We start from the raw sequence: 26,525 nt of genomic DNA on the forward strand, positions 1-26,525 counted from the left end.
GCTTTGCAAACTGAAATATAAAAAGAATTTGTTATACATTTTCAAATATACGCCTGTTTTAAAGACACTTTAATGAATGCTTGCAACATAATAAATTTTCTTTCTCTTCGCTTTATGCCAAATGCATTAATTTATAAATCAATTGTTTTGCAATTTTCGTATAACAATTTTCAAGAAATTTTTGTATTGATTTCTGAGAAACATAAGCAACATTTTCTCCTAAAAATTGTATTTCAATTTGCTACGTTTCAAATTAAATTCCTGTCAGTTTTTCCAAAGTAAATTCGCACTCTTAGATGAATTTCTCTTCAAGAAAAGTAAACGAGGCCTCTATTAGGCAATGTGAAAGAAAATTATCTGTTATGTTTGTTTAAATCTATAAAAAATGAAAAAAATTATTGTGTGTGAAGTGTTACAAGGATATTTGACACTGATGAAATTATTCTGTGCCATTTACAATAGTTTTAAACAACAGATTTGGCGTTTCAGAAATTCCTTTTATTATTGTCGTCTGCATTGCTTATTTCTCAAGTAGGGCAAAAAAAAAGGATAATTGCATTTTCAATATTTCCATATAATAAACAGTTTATTTTGCAATTATTTTCAATATTTTAAATAATTTATTACTTATTTTAAAAGCATTTTAATTATTTTGTTTAATTTAATAGATATCTTAGTGAGATAAGTAAGAAAATGAATAAGTAAATTTTGTTCTCTGAAAATATTTCGATATAGAAACCATACCCTTATGTATTTAGAAATCTTTGTTTTACCTTTTTGGGTAAGTTTGAGGCCTTAAAAATCATTATAAAAATTATATTTGATAAAACTATAAAAAATTCAATAATACAAAGCTCTCAATTAAATTTATAATTAATTTAAACTCAAATTATTGTTAATTTAAATTTAAAAATTTAATTAATTTAAATTAAAATTATTATTTTTTTAATTTTAAACTTAAATTTAATTTAAATTTAAATTTTTAATTTAATTTACATTTACATTTTAAATTTAAATTTAAATTTTTAATTTACATTTACATTTATATTTTTAGTTTAAATTAAATTATTTTTAATTAGAATGGAATATAAAGATACAGCATCGTTGAAAACGCATCATGTGCATTCTATCACTGTAATAAATTGTAAAAATTAAATTCACCTGCGTTAAAACATCTCTTTTTACTTAAATTACAAACGGGATTAGGATTTCGTTTAAATGTATTCTACAAAAAGACATTAACTTAAAAATTAAAAAAAAATATTAATATTAATAACCTTATAGGAATGAATATTATTTTTCAATGAATGGAAATACAATGAATTTTGAGAATTTAAAAATTATTACCATTTATTTTTTAAAATTTAACTGACTATTTAACTGTTTCGACGAGTATACTCGTCATGGAAAAAGCACAAAATTTTTCGTTATGACGAGTTTATTCGTCAGAGGTAATAAGTAATGACATCTCTAAATTTTTGCGACACAATTTAGATACTCATTTTCCGTAGAGGTCGAAATAGTTAACTGCTTAAGAAACTACTTTTATGTTAGATTAGTAATACTCATTAAAATATAATCGGCCTCTGATGAGTAGGCGATTTATAAGAATTGCTTTATATCAGATGAGTCAGTTTTAATGAGTTAGGAGATGGCGTTAATTAAAATTTGTCAGATCTGACTGCTATTGCATGGGTGAATAATGAGTAAAATGAAAATCATAACATTAATATTAATTACATCCGATTATTTTTATACGATTCCCTCTCCATTTCAAATTTCTCCCTCTTTCAGTAAATATACTTCTATGTTCTGAGATTGAAGATCATTAGTCAGTTCATAAGAATCAAGATATATTTGTTAGAAATTTGCAAAAGACTTTTCCAGTATATTTGCAAGTAATGAAAACATATCTATAATGCAACCGATGTAATAAACTTTTAAAAATATTGGAATGCTTTAAGTAATGTATATTTTGCGTACATTGCGTAGTTTTCATTAAAAAAATATATTCATACTTCCTTTGTGCTAATGTGAAAAATTATGTTTTGGCATCATATATGAAATAAGTAATGAGAAAATGATTCAAGATTTTATTTCAGTGTAAATTTAAAAAAAAAATCAGTTACTATTTTTTTTTTTCAAGTTTTGCAATATATGAGTGGAATTTAATTGTAATTTCAATTATTGTCTCTGATAATAGAGGCAAAATATTTAAATTCCAAAAATGATTTTTATTTTTATTCCATGACTAACCTTTAGAAGTTAATTGATTTTTCAGTATTATTGGTTAGGTAAAATTATAATTGAATCTTTCGTACATAACTTTCTCGTAATGGCTTTCTCAGTAATGTACTTTTAAGCAATTTAATACTGTAAACTATTCATTAAATACATTTTTTGCATTGCAGTTTCTTTCATTTCATTTACCAGTAATCATATAATTATTTCTATTTATATGATTACTGGTAATTTCTTTTTTTTTTTTTTTTTTTAGTTCAGGGACAAAATACATTTTTTTAAATCCAAGAATAACCTTAGTTTCTTCAAATTTTATACTTTTGAACTTGGAATGCTTTTGAATTTTCGGTGAAGGTGTTATTCATGTTGCATGAATTATTTTGAATTTAAAAATGAAGGTTGAATCGAATAAATAAGGAATAAGAAAAGTTTTATCTTTTTGTACATGCATGGAAATCGAGTGGTATTGCTATGTTCCGCAAGAGTAGTCGCATAGAAGTAACTATCGAACTTGAAAGAGAATTTGCGAGTTTACGAATTAAGGACAATTTTTATAAAGCAGACATTATTTATAAAATTTATTTCCTGGTAAAGAATTTCATAACTACAGTACAGCGAAGTTTCTTGATTTTTGAATGTGATTTATAGAACTTAGAATTGTTTCATGAAATAGCAATAATTAATAATCTTTCCGGAACATAGTTAATAATATCTTGTGGCAGATCTTCGTAGTTATTTTTGTTCGGGAAAATTATAAGAAGCAGCACATAGATACTATTTATAGGAAACGAGAACTGAAATGCAAAATATGTTTATTTTGCATTTATTATTTATTATGTTTTACTTTTCTTTGATAATAAATTTCTAGCAACAAATAATAATTCATAATAAATAATTTCATAACCATTCTGCAGCACAGCAATGCTTTTTAATTTCTGAACTTATAGATCTTAAATCGTTTCATGAAACAACAGTAATGGATAATCTCTTCAGGACATTGTTAATAATATTCTGTGACAATTTTTCATATTTCGAAAAATTTTAGAAAATAGAATAGAAATATTATTTAAAAGAAAAAGAAAACAGAAATTCAAAATATGACTATTTTGCATTTTTGTTATCATGTTTTATTTTTCATTGACAATAAATTTCTAGCAAATATTAATATTTCCTAGTAAATAATTTCTTAACCATACGGCAGCATAGCAACGTTTCTGAATTTCTGAATGTGACTTGTGACTTTCAAAATTTCACCTTCTCATTATCTTTGTAATCTTGATTGTTGAGGAACTATTGATTATTAATCAACAATTACTACGGATATCATTCTGTTTTTCTTATTTACTCTTCTGTTTACTAATTTCTTTTGACTATTTTACTATCTTAAATGTGTCAAATAATGTAAATAAATAAGCGTGTTCTTCCTCGTGCTCTGGGCGTCCTGGGTTCGAGTCCCGGGTCGAGCATGGTTGTTCTTCACCTGTTCTATCTGTGAGATGTGTGAATGTGCCCCCACGTAAAAATGGGTTATGCAAGCGAATGTGATGCGTGGGTAACTAACGCGTACTCTTGGCTCTAGTTGGCGCTACTAAAACAGGAGACGCTCCTTGGCTTAAAATCTTGTCCATGGCAAGTGCCATTATAAACTACAAAAACAGAATTGTTTCATGAAATGACAGAAATTTATAATCTTTTCAGAACATTGTTAATAATATTTTATAATAGTTTTTTTGTAGTTTTTTTTTTTTTATTTCGAAAAATTCTAGGATATTCTAGTATTGAGATATTATTTATATGAAATGAGCATAGACATGCAAAATCTGCCTATTTTTCATTTGTTACTATTTTTTACTTTTATTTGATAATAAATATCTAGCAATAAATAATAATTCCTAGTAAATAAGTTCATACCATACTTCTATACATGGTCGATTTAGAATTTTCATATCTGAAATATAGACAGAATTCTTTATGAAAAAACAGTGATTTATAATTTTATCGAAATATACTCAATCTGATCTGCAGGCACTTTTTTCACAGCCATTTTTGTCGGAAAAGAGAAGTAGAAGCAGAAAGAAATAATTATTTTGTAAGTTTGTTTACATTGCATTTTTATAAGGATTTTACCCTTTCTTCAAACAAAAAGTGAAATGTTTTTGCATTTACCAAAGATAAGGATAATATGTTAGTCTAAGCTGGTCTCTTCTTATTCTTTATTCATAATTTCGCTAATCCTTAAATAAATATAGGAAAAGAAATGCAATAATCATTATTGGAACTTAACGCACCATTTTGATAAACAAAAGTACCGCTTTATCTCTGTACGAATGCGGATAAAAATTTACGTTAGATATCTTATAGATTGAAGAAGTAATTACAAATTTCCTCATCTTAACTATCACTTATAATATAAAAACCAAATTACACCTTGAAAAAGCATTAAGTTTTGAATTTGTTAGCAAAAGCAAAAAAAAAAAAAAAAATCTAAAATCAGCAGCGTCAATATATTCATTCTACCCCGACGAAATTTTGCAACCCAGTCCGATTCGGACAAGAAACTGTTGGCCTTGAAAAACTTGACCAGTTCAAAACCTGTTTACAAGCCATGAGACATATAACGACCAACATGAGTTGTGAAGGAAGCAGGAAAGTTAAAAGCGGTGGAAAACAGTAGCTAGAACAAAAGGAAAAGTTTTGTGGTTTAAGAAGGAAAAAAATGCTTCACGATGTTCTCCTGTGAATAAATACAATATGTATAATCATCTGACCTGAAGAAAATAGCATTAATAAGGCAATTCTTCCTGATGAATGACCTTCAAAGTTGAGTTTCGAGATATCAAGAAATTCTAATTCTTTCGACCTTTTTGACATGATATTAGTTTTTAAAGGAAGGTGATTTCGGAGCTTTTTAGAAAAATAATAGTACATATAGCAGTGAACTCGTGTATTTCGACAATAAGGCATGTGATGTTATCGCATGCTATAGTGTGACTGAATTTCCCCATGAAAATTGTGATGATTAGTCATGAAATTCGAATTAATCAAAGAATAGAATTTCGAATTTCGAGAATTAAATGGAAATGCTTAAAATTGTCAATCGAAATTATAGTTTCAAGCATAAATTTTCGTTGTTATTTACGCTTGTTTGAAAGATATTCTTGGAGCAATCAGAATAAATTAGTTAAAATCATAAATGTCTCAACGAAAGATTATGTACTCGAACAAAATAAAGAATTTGGTTTAACCCAAAAGGTCATTTACATTGACTGAGTAAAATGATTACATACTTTATCTCCCAAATAATGTATTTGATTTTTTTTACAAATCTGATATGAAATATGATGATGACTAGTGATTATATAACTAAGAAACAGCTTACCTTGATTATGACACTTGTCTATTATTTACATATTGTTTCGAAAAAATATAAAAGAAGAAATTCTTAATTTAAAACGAAATGTAATATTTGTTCTTGCAAAAAAAAAAAAAAAAAAAAAAAAATTAGAAAGAAAGGAAATTTCAGTTTATTATTTTATTCATCACACAAGAAAAAAAAAGTTATATTTAGGTCCATCCAATTTACTTCTCTCGAAAATTAGGGAATGTTTCAAAATGAATATAAAAGAGATAAAAAAAAGAAACATTTGAATTTTTAATCAAAAAGGACACCAAAAAAGGCAAACGATAACTTAAAGAAAAGTATTCGATTATGCAAATGCGAGGCAAACTCAGTTATCGATATTGAGTAGCAAAAGAAAAGCATATCAAACTGAACGAAAGTGCCATATATTGGCTGTTGAATTTTGTCTTCCAAGACATTTAAAGTTTGCTGACATCGATCAGGCATTGGACAGTGTCAGTTTACTCTCTAATTATTATTGGTTCACATGCCATTCATAGAAATTTTCTTTTAATTAGATAGTAAAAAAAAATCAGTGTAAAAACTTATTAATAAAATCCCCAATTAGGATTTTAAACTACTTGAAAGTGAAAAAAAAATTGCTTTGATTAAAGAAAGTTAATTTCACTATTCTAATAGTTAACAGTTATCATCATTTTTACATTTAAGGATTAGTAAATAAAAATATTTTTTTGTAGTTTACACTCAAAATTGCGATTTGACCTCTTTAATAATTCCCATCAATTAAATTGAAAAAAAAAGTATTTTACATCAAGATGAAAGTTAAGAATATTAAAATATGATTTTGTTCATTGAAGTATAAAATCTGAAAATGGGGGGGGGAACGAACTTATTTATTTCTATATAACTACAAATCTTTCTACCTAATCAATTTTTGAGTGGAATAACATGTTATATAACTCATCATACTTTAGCAAAATAATTTTTAATAAAGACTTCCTTTAACACATAAAAAAAAAGCTGAAAAGTTTCCTTCGATTATCAGATATAATTATTTTACAAGAAAACTACCAATTTTGTAAATCAATTTTTTTAAAGGAAAATTTTCATTTTCCTTCAGACACGATGGAATATTAAATATTTTCCCGCCATTGAATAATTCATAAATGTAAATTACTCTGAATTTAGGAAAACGTTAGAAAATGTATAGTCTAGACATTAATAATATGTTTTAATAATTCGAAATTTCATTGAACGAATTTTCAAGTTCAATTGTACCATTTACATATCAGTTCAATATCTTATTTAAAATACAATAAAACGGTATGTCAGGTAGGATTACATTCTATTGGAAATCACATATATGAATTTTTAATTAAAAAAGTTGAGGAAACATGACATCTCCCCTAATCATATAGCAACTTCAAAAGTTGTGATAAGAAAATAATATTAGATTAAGATATTTTCCCAGAGTTCATAGTAATATGAAGTTATTGATTTACCTTATCTCATTATTTGCTTTAATATTAGAACTATTTGTGAAATTAATGGACCATAAACAGTGATTTCGTTTTCTTCTCATAATTAAAATTGTAGTGGTTACTCAATACTGATTATAAACCCAGATCAAACCATAAAACAGTAAATAAAAAAATAATTTCAGTAAGATTTTCATCTGCTTATCATCGTATATTTATGATGTGCACTGCTTAAAAATTTCGTTAAGCCAAATTTATGCACTTATGCGCATATTTTAAATTTGTTTAGCTTTATATAAATTTGTTTAGCTTGGTTCACTCAAATTAATACTTTGTTTCAGGCTCAACCTACGATTATTTTAGATCCAAACTTGCATTTTAGAGCAATGGTCAGATGGAAAGGACGGCATCTCAAAGGCTTCATTCTCCGTCAATTACACAACACACCAGCAGTACATTTGATCTGATAAATTGAACATGCGCATGATGTATCTGTTATGGGATTCTATATTGAAATCATCTACTTTATATGTAATGTGCTTTTCCGTTTTTTCGTTTCTGCAATTTACACCAGAGATAAGATGTTTAATTCAATAGACAAAACGTATAGCACTTCTTGCACAAAGGGTGTATCTGGTGGATTACAGCCTCGAAACCATCAATATAGCATGTGAACGGCTTGTATCTTACCAGATTTGTGCATCATATTCGCGATAAGATGTTTGATTCGACAAATTTAACATACATCATGTTCTTACACTTGGTAGTATATGTATATGAAACCAGGTTCAAAACCATCAACCAAACAGTAATTTCTAATTTCAAAATATGAGATGATTGCAGTTCTCCTCAGGTTTGCCCTTCACTCTAACGGTAGTATATTTGAATCGATGGATTGAACGTGCACCACGTTCATGGTGAGATGTTTCTGGGATGGAATAGGACTCAAAACCATTGAACCAACAGCATTTTCTCCTTATAGCTAAGCCATTGAAGAATATTTAATTGAATATCCATAACACAAGACATTTTCATTTATCTTCACAGAATGGATTTAAATAAACTTCTTCAGAATGGATTCTAAGAAATTTATTTTCAGATTTATTTAATTTTTAATGATCTCAAATCTTATTATGAAGATTTCAATTTTATGAATCAATACAATCTTATTAAAATGCAAAGAGCAAAAAATTTGCACAATAAACTATTCTATAACACTCAATATTTTAGCTGTGAAAAGCATAGTACAATTACATCAGGAATTTTATGTAAGAAAGCAGTACCGATTTTTTAGTGTATGATTTTTTTCTTTGTTCATCTCGCTTCTTACCAATAATAATAGATGTGAAAATAATAAATTATAAAATAAATTTCTTTGAACCGTATATCCCCAGGAGGGAAACAAGGAAATGATGGTCGTTATATTTTTCAAATTATTATCCAACAAAGAATGCTTTAATTTCTTTGCATTTTTATGAAGTTCATCCATCTTTGCAAAGCCTCGCATGTTTAGATTAATTCTTCAAATCCAGCCGAAAATAATTGTTAGAAACAAACGAATTTTAAACTAACAATAAGCAATCAGAATGATTTAAGTAAATTTCATATTAAAACAAATATGGCCGATGGCAATAAAACGCATACAAATATTTATATCAGCAGTTATTCACAATAGTTAGTCACAAATCACTGGGAGATAAGGATCACAGGTTATCTATGATAGTGGCTATCAACTTTCCAAATTGAGTTTTGCTTTTGGATCCTCTGGGTGGGGTGCCAGATGGTGAGAGAATTTCATTACACTCAGCACTTTCGGGATCAAATCGTTGGCATAAAGTATCTGGCAGGTCGTTGACGATCATCAGCTTCATGATGTTGTGAATCATCGCTACAGAAGCTTTTCCACATCTCTTGGCGTTCATTTTCTCATTGGCCTCATGGAATCGCCTAACTCCACTACGAGGAAAAGTGTTTGTAAATATAAATAAATACTAAGAGCAGATATATATATTATAAAATTATTCACTATCAATTGGAATTATATTTGGAAACGAAGGATTAGATAGGATTTTTACGTTATATAATGAGAGTGTCAGAAAAAATTCATATACACTTCTGGCTCTATAAAGTGATTTCCAATCATCATTCTGAAAAATATCTTCGGCAAAATTTTTCAGAATTTTATTAGACTTGCATGATTTTATAATGAAATTATTTCTCTATTAGGAATAATTTAAGATGGTATCAGAGTAAGAGCAGATTACGTATTTTTCCAATTTCGGTACATTTTTGAATATTTTAATCTGGAATCATGAACTTTTTGATGATGTTTTAAGAAAATTTAAAAAATAAAGATAATTATTGAATTAATTGGTCATTTTAAGACGGACAAGTTATTTTCTTAAGAGTCTTTAGAATAATATTTTTAAAAAAAACTTTATACTTTATTCATGTCAAATTAACAAAAATATGCTATTAAATTAACAGACAAACTGCTTAAGAGGCTTGATATTATTTCACAATCATTTTGTTTTGTACAATACGATCAATCTTTATTCTCCAAACTATTGTGAATGTAGTTAAAGTGTGTTTATGATTTTCAATTAATTTAATATGCTGAATAATATCTCATACTCTGTATACACAATTTCAAAGATGTATCACGAATGATAACATACTATTAACAATTATCAGTAGTATGGTTTCAACACTAAAGAAAATCTGTACATATAAAAAGCATTCTTTATGGATTTGTAGCGATATGTGACGCGCGAGGATAGAAGCTGGGACCTTGCGGTTCGTAGCCCAGTAATATGACCACAATACAATAGCAATAGTTCGGGTAACGTAGCTGTTAACTGGCTTATAAGTTTTCACCACAGACTCTTCCCTTCAGTGAGTCGGAGGTGAGACGAACGATATGGCTGTTGAGTGGTGATGTATTGAGGTGTTGTCTAATGGGCCTGTACCCAGTTTAGTAGCGCCAAACGTTATGGCGAGCGTGTGTGGTTGCTGATGCTGCGTCAAGTGAGTCTGATGACTTTGGTTACGGGTAGATGGCGCCACAACAGCTATACCAAGGTTGAAGATTCATCGTCCGAGGTCACCAATGTAGCGATATGTGATGCGCGAGGATAGAACCTGGGGCATTGTGGTTCGTAGCCCAGTAACATGACCACAATACAAAAGCAATTGCTCTGGTAGCGTAGCTGTTAACTGGCTTATAAGCTTTCACCACAGCTTCTTATTAGAGATGAGAATTTTCGTAGAATTTTGTCACTATTGTTTTTGTACTTTGTCCAAGCAATAAGCGTTTTCAAATGTGGATATTATTGGACTAAAATTGTAACTTTTCAATACACTTGGATAAAAATGTATTTACATATATTTTATACACCATAATGCTAACGGGATAAGAGGCCAAATTCAACATTCAGAATGAAAGAAGTTCTATCAAATATTTCAAAATAGGAAAAGGTTGAAAAGTTAAAAAAGTTTCTTAAACATTTATTTCAATCAGACAATCGAATAATCGAACTAGATTCAAACTAGTTACAAGAATCAATGCACCTGAACTTCATATTGTTTGTGTGTTTAAAACATGTTTCCTGAATATTCAGTAACATGACTTATCGTTAAACATAAATGCATTAAAGAGCTAAAAGCTACAAGTTAACATTTAAAATTTTAGAGATATTTAATTCATTCCTACAAAATATGAAATATATTAAACCAGATCTTAAATTCATATATTTTCTCTCCTTTAATTCTGGATATTATTCAGTAAAATGTATTTATCATTTGACTAAAAGCTATTTTCCTTTGCTGTTTTAAAAACAGAGGCTTTAATACAAGCAAAAACAAGTGAAATAAACAAACAAATATAATTTAGAAAAATATTCTTTGAAATAACATTTTGAAATTCAAAAGGAAAAGTGTAAAAACTTACCAACACATGAGAGGGAATCGTTTCTTGAACGAAACATCGAACACTTTTTCAAAAACTACTTGCAAGTCTCTCAACTGGTCTTTGAAATCCCGGCTACTTGCACCCTCTGCTAAGCACTCAGCATGAATTAAGTAATCTAAAGAGAAAAATAGAATTTTAAGAAAATTTATAAAATAGTTGACAAAATTTTACCAACTGAAATTATTGAGTAATGCTATTTAGGGAAATGTTTTGAAGCAAGCAGATTAATAAAAACTTATTAACTGTTAAAAAGTTAAAGTTGTAACTGTAAATTTTTTGAAATTGTCATTTTTGATCATTTTTAATTTTTTATCTATATTTATCGTAATTATGTGTTATATATATATATCATTAATATGTATTAGTAATGTAATCTAGGCCTATAATCAAATATTTATGTTTATCATCTGTATTATATATATATATTTATATTATATATATATAAATATATAAATATATATTATATATTATATATATATAAAATCTTTCAATATATATATATATATATATATATATATATATATATATATATATATATATATATTTAAGACAAGATATAGAATTCAATTTGTAGCAGATGTAGTATTCACATAGTATTATATACTTTAAAATTTGTAGTAGCTCCTTAAAATATCAAAAAAGATTAAAAAATTTTCTATATGCTAGTTCGACATTTATTTGTAGTAAAATTACAGAAATTACATTCATTTTATAGTATAGAAGTAGAAAATACCTTGTTCTTGTGAAATCTTACACAATTCTTTTATTTGCTGAAATTTCAACAAATCGGTTTTGCTATGATTTTTTTTATTATTATTATAAAGTATAGATATAAAAAATACTTGATTCAACCAAAATTCTACAGTTATAATACAGTTTTCATCAGTCAAATATTGTTATTGATTGTTTTGTTATCACTTTGTCATTATAGTAGAAAATACCAATTTCAAACAAATTACTTACAAAATTCTAGTGACTGCCAAAGCATCCATTAATTTAATTGTAGGTCATCTTGCTAATTTTTATTCAAATATAAATATACAATGGAACATTTTTCTCGTCAATACCGATGCAGAGTTTTTTAAGGCTGGATTTGGATTTTAAGTATGTAAAATCGAGATATAAAAAAAGCGCACTTACCCGCACCATTCGTTCAGGTGCTCCTCATCGGCAGGGAGACCATTTCTTTCAAAATGGAATATACCCATCGTCACACATAGATCTAATTCTCGTAGGTGGCATGTTTGGGAAGGAGCTATAAATGTTATTTGCTGGGCAGCTGAAAAATTATCAAGAAATTAATAATAAAAAAATATTTAGACATGAAGTTCCAAGAAAATTTTATAATAGCGCTTTGGAATATGGAAAGCGTTAAATTATCACTTCCTCGAGCATCCTTTAAGTTTAAAAAGTTCAATATGTTCTTTTTTAAATAATTTCCTTTTTGTAGAATCTGTAGTAAAAGAAAGGTTGCTCAAAATACAATAAAAGTAAAATTCAAGTTGTGCCTGCATTTTTTTTAATGTTTCTTAAGCAATACAGCTTTAACTTTAGAAATTTTTATAGCTATTTTATATTCTTTATGATAGTTCCTAAACACTGATCTGAAGCACAGTTAAATTATCGTAAATTCTGTTAATATCAATAAAATTGTGTGGATGTTAATTTAATGTTAATATCAATAAAATTCATTTTTAAGCTTAAAATCATTACAATTAAGATGCCGGAAGCTTACACACGCTTGAAATGAACTGTGTTTTTCATAGGACCGTCTACATGCTTTATTCAGTTCATCACATTTTGCATTTTAATGTCTATTTTTATATATAAAATAAAAGTAAGAAATAACGTAGAGTAAAAGACTTAAAATGGCAAAAACTATTTATTTGCGTCACTTAAATATTGACAGATAAAGTAATGCTTCGTTTTTAAGAAAACAATTAGAGCAAATTGTTATATTTCACTTTGTATATTAAAAGGATTTGTGAATTATAAAGATTTTTAATTTCTCATCATAGCTTCTTTGTTTATCCCATTTCCCAGTTATACATCCCATTTTATTTTGTACTCTTCATATTTCATTTCTTGTTTCGTTGATTTTTATTCTTATATTCTTCTATCAGATTTCACTGCATTGATTCCAATTTTAAGATATGCAATAATAAATATTACTTCATGTCTTTCATTTCTTTTACATTTATTTATCGTATCTGTAGTAAAATATTTACAGTTTCTGTATTCATAACGCTTGGGCGAATAGAATAAAAATATTTTATTCCTAAGGAGTTAAGCAATATATTTTGAAAAATTATGCTCATATCTATTCTATCCATATTTATATTACATAAATATTATTTTTAATAAAACAGCATTTTATTTTTATTTATATATATATATATATATATATATATATATATATATATATATATATATATATATATATATATATATATATATATATATATATATATATATATATATATATATATATATATATATATATATATGGAGTACACAAGGACAAAAAATTGTTATTGCCAAAAAATTTGACCTCGAGAATTCAACTCATTTCCATATTTCAGACATTCCAGAGTCCAAAAAACACATTTTTGGAATTATATATTCAATTTATCTGTAAATACAGTAATTCCAAATGCACTTTGGGTTAAACCAATAAAAAAAAATTATGGGTTTTTTTTTCACACCATATTTGTAGATTTTTATCAAATCTTAAAAGAAATCAATGTAAAGGAAGTCTGGTTTATTGTCTGTGTACTAGTGAACAGAATCACAACAAACGAAAAGAGCAACATGTATATAAGTTAGATTAAGTATCTAAAATGTAGACCTTTATTAGGTTTTGAACCAAATCTGTTAAAGGGGGTTAGCCATCTGTTTGTTTGTGCTTGCACATGCATGTAAACGCTGTAACTCAAAAACGCAACGATTTAAATAAATGAAATTTGTTATACGTTTTTATTATTAACATTTTCAATACTACCGACGAGATATCTCGTCTTTCAGATACTTCCAATTACACGTTTCTGTGGGCTAAAATTTATATTTTATGCCAGTTTAGATAGCTTGATAGATATGTATAGCTTGATAGATATAGATATCTTGATTGATATGTATAGCTTGATAGATATAGATAGCTTGATAGATATGTAGAGCTTGATAGATATAGATAGCTTGATAGATATGTTTAGCTTGATAGATATAGATAGCTTGATAGATATAGATAGTTTGATAGATATCTCGTTGGTAGCGTTGAAAGTGTTTAAATTATAGTTTTGCTAGCAATAGCTGAAATAAAATAACGTAAATAACAACACAATAATGGATGTTAGCCTTCAGACGCAAAATTGTGTTAAGCCCTTTACCCCAATCCAATGTCCGAAATCCACCATTGGATTAGCACTATGATGTACATCGAATAGATTTGGAAAATTCTCTAGCTTACGCGCAAAAAAAAAAAAAAAAAAAAAAAAAAACCCTTTCATTCTATTTTCGCTCTTAATGGTTCACTCATAAATTAAGGAACGAACTTTTGACATACTTTGAGAAACCATGCATTGGCTATCATAAAAATCTTCGAGAAAATGCACTATTCATAACAACTTATTAATGCAAGCTCTTTTGATTCTTCAACCCATATCAAGTATTCTTCATAAATCTTGGACATCTGAAGATTCTTATATTTTCAAGTAGTATCTCCTGTGTTAAAGATCGCTTGGATATTTCAGCCTATTCACGATAGTTCCGTTAACATCAATATCGATAATTTTTAATCATTCCTTAATAATGATCACGAAAAGAGCTCCCTAGAAATTCGGCAGGAAGGATAGAAAGTGGCACATGGAACATTCCTCTTTGCACTCTTACAGCAACATTAACAAAAACTAATGATCAAATCTAATAACAAAAATCATCATAGAACATAGGCTCTTTGTAATGTATTTCACACTTTCTGTTTATGTTTATATGAAGTTTTTTCTACAAAGACAAAGATGACACAAACCATTAGGCAATACTCTGCACAATTCCTATCAGGGATTTTCTATTTTGAAAATATTCTATCATCAGGTCAATAGGTTCCCAAAGCTTTCATTTCACCAAATTTAGCTTTGGTAACCTGTTGACCTGATGAGAGAATATTGTTCAAAACAAAAAACTCCTTGATAGAAATTAAGAATATTTTAAACGAATGAAGGCATATCACTATAGAAAAAGGATAACATTAATTATGTCTGTGAGTCATTAAAACATTAACTGAGGATTTTTTCTGAAATCTTGCATACCATTTTATATTTTAATATTTACTTTTCCTTATTTCATTCTTCCTTTATATGGGTATGTATTGTTTAATCTTAAACATTATAAAGTCATTTCTCTCCCGTTATATTGTTTTATTAATAATAAAACGTTCTAGTCAATTAAGGGATTAATTCTTTGAAAGAAAACGGGACAGAAGAAAAAAGACTTGAAAACAAGCCCTAAAAATAATTTATTATTTAATCGAAATAGTTTTTGGAAATGGTTTATTTTGATTTCATAAATATTTTTGAAATAACAAAGTTTTGCAATGAAAAGAATTCTATTAATGAATTAAATCTCTTCAAAATGTTTGAATTATCCAAATAATTTTTTGGCATTTTTTTAATTTAAGAAAATTTTATTTAAGAAATCAACATTAATTTTACTACCGAATGTTAATAGAAGTACTACAGAAAAATACAGTTTCATCTCCAATACAATAAATAAAACTCGATTTGAACACATGAAGTTTCAAAATTCGAGGATATCTGAAGAGTAGCAAGATCTTTTATATTCGCAAATATCAATATCAATCGCAAATATCTTTTTGTTGCTAGTTTTGAATATTTCATGATAAAATTTAAAGTCATAATAACACAACGAATCAATACAAAAATAGATGAAATAAATATATTAAAGAGTCGATTTCCAGACTGGTGAAATTCATCATAGATTGTTTAATTTTTTTTAAAAGAAAAAAAAAAACAAAGTAACCGGATACATAATTAATCAAAATGTTAAGACACTAAGATTTCATTTTTAACAGTTGCCGTCATATGTGTTAGAAATATATATGTGCATGTATTCCATTTCCGTAATCATTAAACTCATAATCTATAAGACATATTTATGTTTCATTTTCACAGAATTAATGTGAATAAAATTTTATTATAAGCATTTTTGAGACATTAATCATTAACGTAATTATTAATGTATTTTTTTAAAATCAGTAAAATATTATTCTTGATAAAATAAAAGAATGCCATTTCGTCAAATTTATTTCATTTTTATAAACTTCAAACAGTGTCGTAATTAATGATTTTTATTTTGTCTTTTTTTATTTCTCATAAATGAAAATGTATAAGAAAAAAATATGCGTCATTACCAAATTATATGACTTGTGTTTCTTTCGTGTGCGGATTAAATTTATTTAGAAAAGAAATAAAAAATATAAGGAACAACTTATATATTTTTGAGAATTTCCAGAAAATAAATTGATTTTTAAATTATATTTTATAAAATCCTTTAATCTATATCGAGTAATGAATAAACATTTGCAAAAAAAACACAATTATTATATTTATGTCAGTAATTAAGGACTATTATCAGTTTATATCAGTTATGTTTATGTCAGTAATTAATACTTTAAATGCTACAAGATTTAATTTTTATTTGGTTTGATAATAGTGAATTTCCGTTTTAAATTAATATAATAACCATTTGCTGTCGGATTCTGTAGTCAGATGAAAAGACTGACCTGGATTTCCCTCTTCGTTTCAGAAGTTTAGAATTGAAATTAGGTCTCAAATCCATACTACTATACCTCCATTTAAGTTCAAAAATGAATATTGATTAAGAAATGAAATAACACAACAAAAAATAGCCAAAAATATGTAAAAAAAAGTTTATTGTCAACAAATCAATATGCATCACGACGTTATCTAAATGGTACATGCTACATATTTACATGGAGAGAAATGAAATGCATATGAACACCAGCGGTTGTGCAACATACATATGAGAAGATCTAAAGTTTATGAGGAGGCAAAAAATTTAAGCTCATTTCAACATCTTCATTGATTATTTTTTCCTTTACAATGTGCGAGTGCTAAGTGATTCATCTGATTATGTGCGAAGTGGATTACATCTCTTTGGTCACAAACCGCTGATAGAAAAGGATCACAGATTATTTAGAGGTTGCCCAAGACAGTGTCCATCAACTTTCCAATTTGGGTCTGGTTCTCGGCTCCTTTGGGTGGGGTGCCTGATGGTGGAAGAAGTTCCCTGCATTCGTCACTGACAGGGTCGAATCGTTGGCAGATGATGTCTGGGAGATCAGTAACGATCATCTTCATGATGTTACGGATCATCGCCACTGATTCCTCACCACATCGCTTGGCCGTCATTTTCTCAGTTGTCTCATGGAATCGTCTGAATCCACTATAGGAAGAAACATTCATAAATATAAATAAAGCTAGGGTATCGACATATTATGTCACAGTGGGAAGAAATATTCATAAATATAAATAAAGCTAGGGTATCGACATATTATGTCACAGTGGGAAGAAACATTCATAAATATAAATAAAGCTAGGGTATCGACATATTATGTCACAGTGGGAAGAAACATTCATAAATATAAATAAAGCTAGGGTATCGACATATTATGTCACAGTGGGAAGAAACATTTATAAATATAAATAAAGCTATGGGTATCGACATATTATGCGAATGTGATCAGTGTCAAAGCAATTATAAATGCATTATTGATTCATTTTAAATATTAAAGTAATTGAAGTGTTAAAAATGTTGCTGCACAATTAGAGATCTATAGATTGATTTCTCTCAATACTTTTATATTTCTTGTGGTAAATTATCATCCAATGTTTTTATTCTTTTAGGTTGGAATAATTACTTTCTTAACACTTTTTTAAAGATTTAAAACTTAAAAATGATTATAAAATTTTAGAATCATAAAATTTGGATACTTGACTTATTACAACGGACCTATTGAATCTTTTTAAGAACAATTAAAAAGTGATCTCTAGGATACTTAAAGAACATATTAATGCTATATGGATCATTAATAAATTTATTACTCATACAGATAAAAGATTTTAATCAGAAACACTTGCGGCTGTGAATGTTATTGCATTTGCGTTCTATGTAAAGCAAAATGATATGAATGCTATGACTTTCATCTCTTCATTTCAGATTAACGAAAAAACACTTATTTATTTCTACTGCTCATTCAAATATTTATTGCACTTATGCTTATTAAAAACTTTATAATTAAAATTATGATATCCGCTTCATTGAAATAAAATGAGGGTGAGTTTGTAATTAAATTTTTTTAAAGTAATGATTTTGACAGTTTTTACAATTTGTAAAAATGGTTTATGTTATAAAACGTAATTTGATGCATTTTCTGAGTGTCAGTAAAATGTATTTTAACTTTAATTATACATTTTTATTAACCTAATGAGCCAGATAATATTAAATCATGTCCTTATGTAAATTTAAAATGACATCTGGGACGAGTGCCTGCACTTTACTTAAACTAAATAATATTAGTTTGAAAGTCATAAAATATATTCATTGCCTTTATATATATGTGTGTGTGTGTGAAATTTATTATGGCAACTAAGATGCTCAAGTGTTATGGCTAAGCATATTTTTTTTTTCATTTTAATAATTATTTAAAGTTGGTTAATTAATATATTTTAGCATTAAAATTCCTTTATTAATCGATAAATGTTATGTTTAATTCATACAGTTCCAGAAAAGAATTCCGACTGTATTCTAAACAAAATAAAAACTTACACATTTTAAAATTTCGGTCGATTAAAAAAAACATTAATGGCTTCGAAACAATGTAATATATTACTATATAAATTAGCTTTTTCCATCAAACTAGGGAAAAATATTCAAGTGAAGTGATTTTCTTTTATATTTTGTTTTCTTCAAACAAAAATAAAAATGAGCATATTATTTGAAAATTTAATGGATCAACTATTTATATTCATAAAAATTAAAACATACATTTAGAATTTTGAAAATGTTCAGTAAGATTAAGCATATGAAAATAAGTATATCGATACATTCTATAAGTTTTAGACATAAAAAAAAATCTTTCACTTTAATTTTGGATATAATCCAGTGGAACATCTTTTGTATGTATATGTGACGAAAGGCATTTATTACCTTCATTGGTTTTGTTTAATAACTGTTTTAAAATGAGTATAACAGACAAATACGATTTTTAGGAAGCTTTGGAATAAAAAAAATATTTTCGATATTCAGAAAAATGACACAAAAGACATACCAGCACATGAGAGGGAATCGTTTCTTGAATGGAACATCAAACATCTTTTCGATAACAACTTGGATGTCTCTCAACTGGGTTTTGAAATCATCGCCTTCTGCACCATCAGCTAAGCACTCGGCATGAGTCAAGTAATCTAAAAAGGAAAAACAAATTTATAAGAAAATTCATTGCTAACGATTAAAGGAAATTTTTCAATGGTATTTACTGAATAAATACTATAAAATGGTTTTTAATATATAATATTTTATTGAAAATAATGTGAATTTCTAAATTTGGTTTTAAATTCTTAATCTTTATAAATATTTTGATATTTAAGTTAGTAATTTAAGTTCTGTATTCAGCTCATTAAAATTTCCGTTTTCATTAAATATATTTTATTTTTGTATTTACAATCAACATATTTTTAATAATTTCTAAAAAAATTAATTATAGTTATAAAATTTGAATACTTAATAGTGATTAGAAATTTTAGAGAATATACTTACATTATTAGTTTCGTTAATGAGCATTCACTTACATTTTTTTTTTAACTAAGAGCATATTATTAGAATTAATGTTAGAGAAAAAAATAGCTCCCAATTTAGAAATTAAATAAAATTATGTTATCTATGAACATTTTTATAAATTAAAGTTTTTACAGTTATTTGAATAATCTGTTTTGACAAAAAAAAAATGAGTTATTCGTTTTTCATTAAAGGACAGTTATTTCTTGTTGAAAATAATTTTTTACTCACTGGCTCTAATTTCGGAACCAGGCTGGCAGAACTGTTTGCCGATTTCACCCGATCCAGCCAAAAGACCCATCAATTCCTTCTGCAGAGGTGACAAGCATTTATCGGTGAAATTGCCCATACACTGAGACACTTCTTGCATGGTTCTAAACATAAATATATACGCATTAGCATACATGTCATAAATGGAAATAAATAAATTAAAAATGGATATTTTTCTCTGAATTTACATGAAAAGGATATTGCTTTCTTTGAAATATTAGCTTTATATAGAAGACCTATATTTATGTGAGAAATCTCAGTTTCATAATAAACAGCTAAATAACCTAAGCAACAATAAAATATTAATTTCTAATGAAATAAGATATATGCAAATTGAGCAAACATTTTTTTATATTGAAATTTATTTAAAAAAACGTTAAGATTTATAATTGAGTAGAACAATATATTTTTTTTATATTAATATTACATTTATATTAATAAAATAATTCTTTTTGCACGATCGCTGAAAATGTTTTTACTGTGGTTTATATTATATACTATCAATTCTCTCCCTTTGTTTCCTTATAATAAAACCATTAATTCCATTTATGTTATCTACTTAATTTCAAAATGTTATTTCGTAACTAATAAAACATAGCAATGGACGTAAGAGATTCCTTATTTGTATAAAAATTGTTTGAATATCCTTTATACATAAAAAAGTTTGCAAATGACCAGTTTGCTGTCTTTTTGATACGAAGCTAATCATAATTTCAGATTTTAACAAATAGATTTCATTGAGTAATTTCGTATTTTCATTTTACCCTTTCATTACTTAGAATGCCTTTATCATTAAAAAAAAATCAAGAGATTTTTTGTAAATTTCGATAATTTACTAGAAAAATATTTTGATTAGCGTAGTTAGAATTTTTTCAATCAAAAATTTATAGAACTTTGAATTATTAATTAATAATTATTATAAAACTTGCTTTTTTTCTGTAATAAGAATAGCCACAAAATTTTAAAACTGAATTGCATATGGAATACTTACTCGCACCATTCGTTCACTTTCTCCTCATCTGGTGGGATACCGTTGCTTTGGTAATGGAACATGCCAATTGCCACGCATAAATCTATTTCCCGTAAATGGCATGCTTGGGAATATACTTGATGGGCAGCTGAAAATTGAAATAAAAATTAGCAATAATAAAGTTTATTCATGAAATTGCACTTAAAAGATTTATTTCCCTTGAAATATAAAATTTACCTAATTTAAGATAAAATATGATTTTTATATAGAACATTTATAATATATTCAAATCTACTTATTTTTTAATGTCTAGTTTATGGCGATAAAATATATTTCTAAAATACGAAATTATTATTCAGTCGTGAATTGTTACTTTCTTATTTTGTTTGGTTTGAGACAAAAGTTTTCAAAATAATTTTCAAAATTAATATATTTATGAAATAAATTGCTTTATACTTTTTTACAAAAAAAAGGGACAACTTAAAGGTTAAATAATTATTTTTCAATGAAAATTATTAATATGAAAAAAGTAAATTTTTACCGTAGGAAAGTGAGTAATAAATTTATCAGATGGTAAAATGAGTTGCATTTCCTTGTTAATAATTAATTCCAGTGTCATATACCTTATTACAACTTAAATATTAACAATGCACATTTTACTGATTTATTCTAGATAATTCTTAAAAAATAATTTTTGCCCGAGTTCATTAGCACCTTCTCTGGTAAAACTGAAAATTAAGCTGGAAAATATTAAATATATTTATCAAGCAAAATGAAAGGATCATTTCAAAAATAGTTGGCTATCAAAAAAAGTATTTTCCATTTTCTGTTAAATTTTTTTTATTTAAAAGTCAACAAAAATCAACCTTACCAATTCCCAACAAAAGCACTGCAAAGAAATAAAGCTTCATCTTCAGCCCAAGGAACTAAACTCGATCTGGTTTAACTGAAGATTCAAAAATGTGAAGCTCCGAAGGGAAGCAAGATCTTTTATATCCGTTGCGGTTAACGTGTTTCTTTTTTTTATTTTTGAAAATTTCATGATAGCACTACCAGATTTTCCAGAACAAAAAATAAACGAAATAAACATTTCAACGACGTCAATTAGTAAGCCCGTTGATGTACGTCATACACTGTTGTGATTCTTCTTTTTACCGAAAAGAAAAATATACTTTGCCCCCTCCCCCTCTTTCCTTCCGAAACCCTTTAGGACATGAATTATGCGAGATAAATACCAAACACGCCCATTCCTTGCGCAAATGGATAGGCCAAATGATTGCAGATCCCAAAGACAAAATAAAGAAAAAAAAAATGTCTTGCCTCTAGGCACTGGGCCTTGAGAAAGTCGCTTTGGTGTGCATCAGTCCTCAGGAGAAGGGGTTGACCTTCTGAATTCTCGAAGCAACTCGTAGGTTGCTCTTGGAAAGTGACAGACTCTTCGTTTCCAAAACAGTGCGTGATATTGCACCCTGTTGACCACCTTTCACACGCTAAGAACTATGCAGTCACGAATATTCGTGATTTTTCTTTGGTACAATTGCATATTTGTTAATAATTGATAATCACTTGGTAGTGAAATGTACCATCACGATACTCTATAACTCTAAGCAGCAGAAGAAAATTACAATTCAACCTTGAATTTAATCACTCACACGAATTAAAAACGTTAATTAAACACAGGGGATAGATTTTAAAGAATAGAAATAATATTTCCTATATAACACGTTCCACTATCTTTGAACTAACGATTTCTAAAATAGTTACAGTTCATTATCCAAACACATTTTTATATTAGCAAAGATTTTAGGGTTTAGTTTTCTAAATTTTTAGAATTACCGACTATTATTATATCTTCTCTTGACTTTACGACCTTTAATGTCATTAAATATTATTTTCTATGATGCATAATTAATTATACATTATTTCAGTTATTAAAAATAGAAGTGAGAGGGAATTTTACTGAAGATATTCAAAACGCTCGTTTACAGAACAAATTTTGAATGATATTTTCGTAATAAATAAAAGTTGGGGTAAATTTATAAGATTCTTAATATAAGATATTTTTTTATGATTTTTTAAAAATAATTTTTTTTTTGTATAGTGTTACATTTAATTTGATTTTAACAATATTTTTGATATATCTCAAACTCATTCCAGTGATTTTTGGAATTGTAATTGAATATCAAAGGGAATATATTATTTGAATATTTATTAGCTTTTATTTCCTTTCCACATCTCTCAACTATTTTCTATTTAATATTATGTACTTGTTACTTAGTTTGAAAACAATATTTGGTATTTTCCACATTATTTAGTAAACTGAAGAAAATTAGAGCCTTTTGTTTAAAGCATCAGCGCTTTAAATGATTTAGATAGATCTAGCTATCTATATTTTATATTTCGAATGTTCTCTAAACTGTTTAGAAGCGATAACGTGTACACAGAACATATATTAAACATTATCGCACACCGACATACAAGAAAAAAAATAATTGGTATAAATTATATATATATATATATATATATAAAATATTGAAATCAAATAAAAAGTTACATGAACTTAATATAGCTGAAGATCATATTTTTTGAATTTTCAAAGCATAATAAAAATAGTTTTTGTTATTATAGTTATTGAAAAAAAAATTTGAACTTATTGAGAAAGAAAATTAAAAATTAAATGTATTTTTAGGAAATAGTGAAATTTCAAATTTAGTAATACTAAGTCCTGCGATCTACCATATAGATTCACATGAATGATTTTTTTTTCAGTGCGCATACCACATAACTTAATTTAGAAATAGAAAGCAGCTCATAAAGAGTATCATGTTAACTTTTAAACTTCAATATTTTCGTTTTAATACAAAAAAGAATCGGGGAGTGCGATCTTCCCAAAACTTTATCACATACTTTCCAATAAAGGTCTTACCAACATATTCCTGCATAAAATTGTTAGCCTTGGGAAAGGACGCAAAAGCCTTGGTAAAAATTAGTCACGACATATGGACGTTTAGTGCGAATTTGGCGCCCTTACTGAATCTATCGTGTGAATTTCTATTTTGAACTCGTTTTTCTAACCTATTATAATTAACATTTGGCATGGAGCAGTTATAATCACAAGACAGCATAACGAATTTTATTAATTTAAACTATTGCGTTTATGGATCAATATGTTTAAGGGCATGCGAAAGTACAAACCAATAAACGATCAACCCTTTGATTTAGTTCAAAATTTGATAGGAATCTGCATGTCATGTGTGTACCAAATTTTCTTATATACCAAATTTACCAAATTTTACTTATTTAATTGTGTATACCAAATTTACTTATGTACCAAATTTACCAAATTTTACTTATTTAATTGTGTATACCAAATTTACCAAATTTTACTTATTTAATTGTGTGTACCAAATGTACCAAATTTTACCAAATTTGTACCAAATTTTACTTATTTAATTGTGCGTACCAAATGTACCAAATTTTAACTATTTAATTGTGTGTACCAAATTTTACTTATTTAATTCTTCATGTTTTCAAGTTCACTTCTGTTTGAACACCCAAATACATAGACTTTCTTTGCATGGAGTTGAAAAATCAACAGAGTTCTAAAAATATGATATAAAGTCGGTATATTAAATTTTATACGTCCATCGGAAAATGGTTTTGAGTCATCTATTTCAACATAACTATTCTACATAACATAACTCATATTCTAACATAATGTCTCCATTATGCTTTTCGAGCTTAGAGAGATCTGCAAGATGAAGATTTAAATTCCAATACTTTCACTTTGTATACTTCATATACGAAAAAATAAAATCTTGAAATCATTTACAATAGATAAAGAGTTAAACACATATTTCCCTAACTAGATTACTTCAATTATATTATTTTTCTGTTACGTCATGTGTGAGAGTTAAATATCTACATTATTTCCAACTCAAAGTTATAAAATGATTTGTTATGATTAAACCTCCAATCCCATGCTAAACAAAGGCTACTTAGGAACATGTTTACTGGGAGAAACTTATAATATTCATTGCAAACTGCTTTCGATCCATTAGAGTTGACCTAAATATGCTTATCTAATAATAACAACTTGCATAAGAAGAATATAATTGATTTTAAACATGCATAATTTTTGCAAATTAATAAATACATTTACGAAAACCCTAATATTGGAGACCGAAGATAATTAATTAATGGAATCACTTAAAAGTATGAAATAAATACGTTAAGGAAAGTAAGTAATAAATACATTAAGGAAATATATACTTCGTGACTTTCTTATACATATTTGCATCTTTTCTTAATCAATACGCTCAGTTAGGACAAAGAGGACTTTTGCAACATAACATAACACATAGAATTTTAATAAATGAATTTTTAAAAAAAAATGGAAACATTCTTTGAATTAAGGGCAAATTAAACCAAGAATTTAAAAAAAAATGTCTTTTGATGTATTTTTGTGAAGCAAAGTTTCTGAGAAAGAGGATGATATTGCAATCACAAAATATTCACATGTGAAATTTTTGTCTTGGACTTTCATAAAATACAAGAAAGTTCAATTAAATTGAAACACAATATATATGTTGACAATTTTACATTCTTCTAATATAATGACTTTATTAATAACTATAAACTAAATTATATTGAATCTCATATAACTTATACACAATATTGGTTTTAAAATGATTGTAAATCTTGCCCTCATTACATAAAAAAAATATTTTTTTGTATTAGACAAATATTTCTAAAAAAATCATTAATAAATGTAAACGACAGAACCTATTATTTCAAATACTAAAAACTTGTGGCAATTATAGTTTAAACTTTCAATAAATGTTTTAATAATATTAATGCATATTCATTTAAAAGAATGTTAAAATTCAAAGGAAAATTTCAAAACATGTTTTAGCAGCAAATATGAAAACTTTTTCTTAGCGTTGAATTGAAACTAATTTTTTTTACAGGTTTATTTATTTTTTTCTGGAAGCAACCGAAAAAGTTAAAGTTTCATTGTATAACTAATTAATCCTATGTAAATTAATTATTAATGCTACCTCTCTATTAACTTTTCATGCAGCAAAGTTACAATAAATAAAATAATGCTTGTGAAAGATGTTCATGCATGTTTTTTTTCATTTTTAAGGTATTTTTTATTCTAAAAAAATCTAATTAATTTCTCATCTATTAATTATAAAACTTCTTTTAGCAAAATACTTTTAGAATCATATGACAGAATATTATTATATTTCAAATATATTAAAGGAAATTATGTTAATAATTCCAACACATACAGTTTCAGACATTATTAATTTACAAAATATTACAGAAAAATTCTGAAATTATTATTTTTAGAATAACAAT

At 26.8% G+C, this 26,525-nt stretch overlaps 1 protein-coding gene and 1 long non-coding RNA gene across 2 annotated transcripts; both read right to left on the minus strand.

The window, feature by feature from the left end:
- Window positions 1-8,707: 8,707 nt before the first annotated feature.
- LOC129965461 (uncharacterized) lies at window positions 8,708-12,308 on the minus strand. The gene is made up of 3 exons (XR_008784215.1): window positions 12,191-12,308; window positions 11,030-11,165; window positions 8,708-9,036 (listed from the first exon to the last, which is right to left on the minus strand). It is a non-coding gene; the product is annotated as an uncharacterized LOC129965461 (long non-coding RNA).
- A 4,669-nt stretch (window positions 12,309-16,977) lies between these two features.
- Window positions 16,978-22,187, minus strand: LOC129966664 (uncharacterized). Its single transcript, XM_056081170.1, has 5 exons — window positions 22,030-22,187; window positions 21,180-21,306; window positions 20,150-20,292; window positions 19,413-19,548; window positions 16,978-17,527 (listed from the first exon to the last, which is right to left on the minus strand). The coding sequence occupies exons 1-5, from the start codon at window positions 22,067-22,069 to the stop codon at window positions 17,278-17,280; spliced, it is 696 nt and encodes a 231-aa protein (XP_055937145.1). The 5' UTR covers window positions 22,070-22,187; the 3' UTR covers window positions 16,978-17,277.
- Window positions 22,188-26,525: the final 4,338 nt, after the last annotated feature.

This window comes from Argiope bruennichi, chromosome 4 (assembly GCF_947563725.1).
Source record: "Argiope bruennichi chromosome 4, qqArgBrue1.1, whole genome shotgun sequence".
In the NCBI taxonomy this organism is placed as follows: domain Eukaryota; kingdom Metazoa; phylum Arthropoda; class Arachnida; order Araneae; family Araneidae; genus Argiope; species Argiope bruennichi.

Bases quoted from the DNA above. Each gene is read 5' to 3' on its own strand.
- LOC129966664 (XM_056081170.1), bottom strand. From the start codon at position 22,069: ATGAAGCTTTATTTCTTTGCAGTGCTTTTGTTGGGAATTG. The intron at 21,307-22,029 runs GTAAGGTTGATT...TTCAATTTTCAG, and splicing joins AGTGCTTTTGTTGGGAATTG to CTGCCCATCAAGTATATTCC. The intron at 17,528-19,412 runs GTATGTCTTTTG...TTCTTCCTATAG, and splicing joins CGATTCCCTCTCATGTGCTG to TGGATTCAGACGATTCCATG.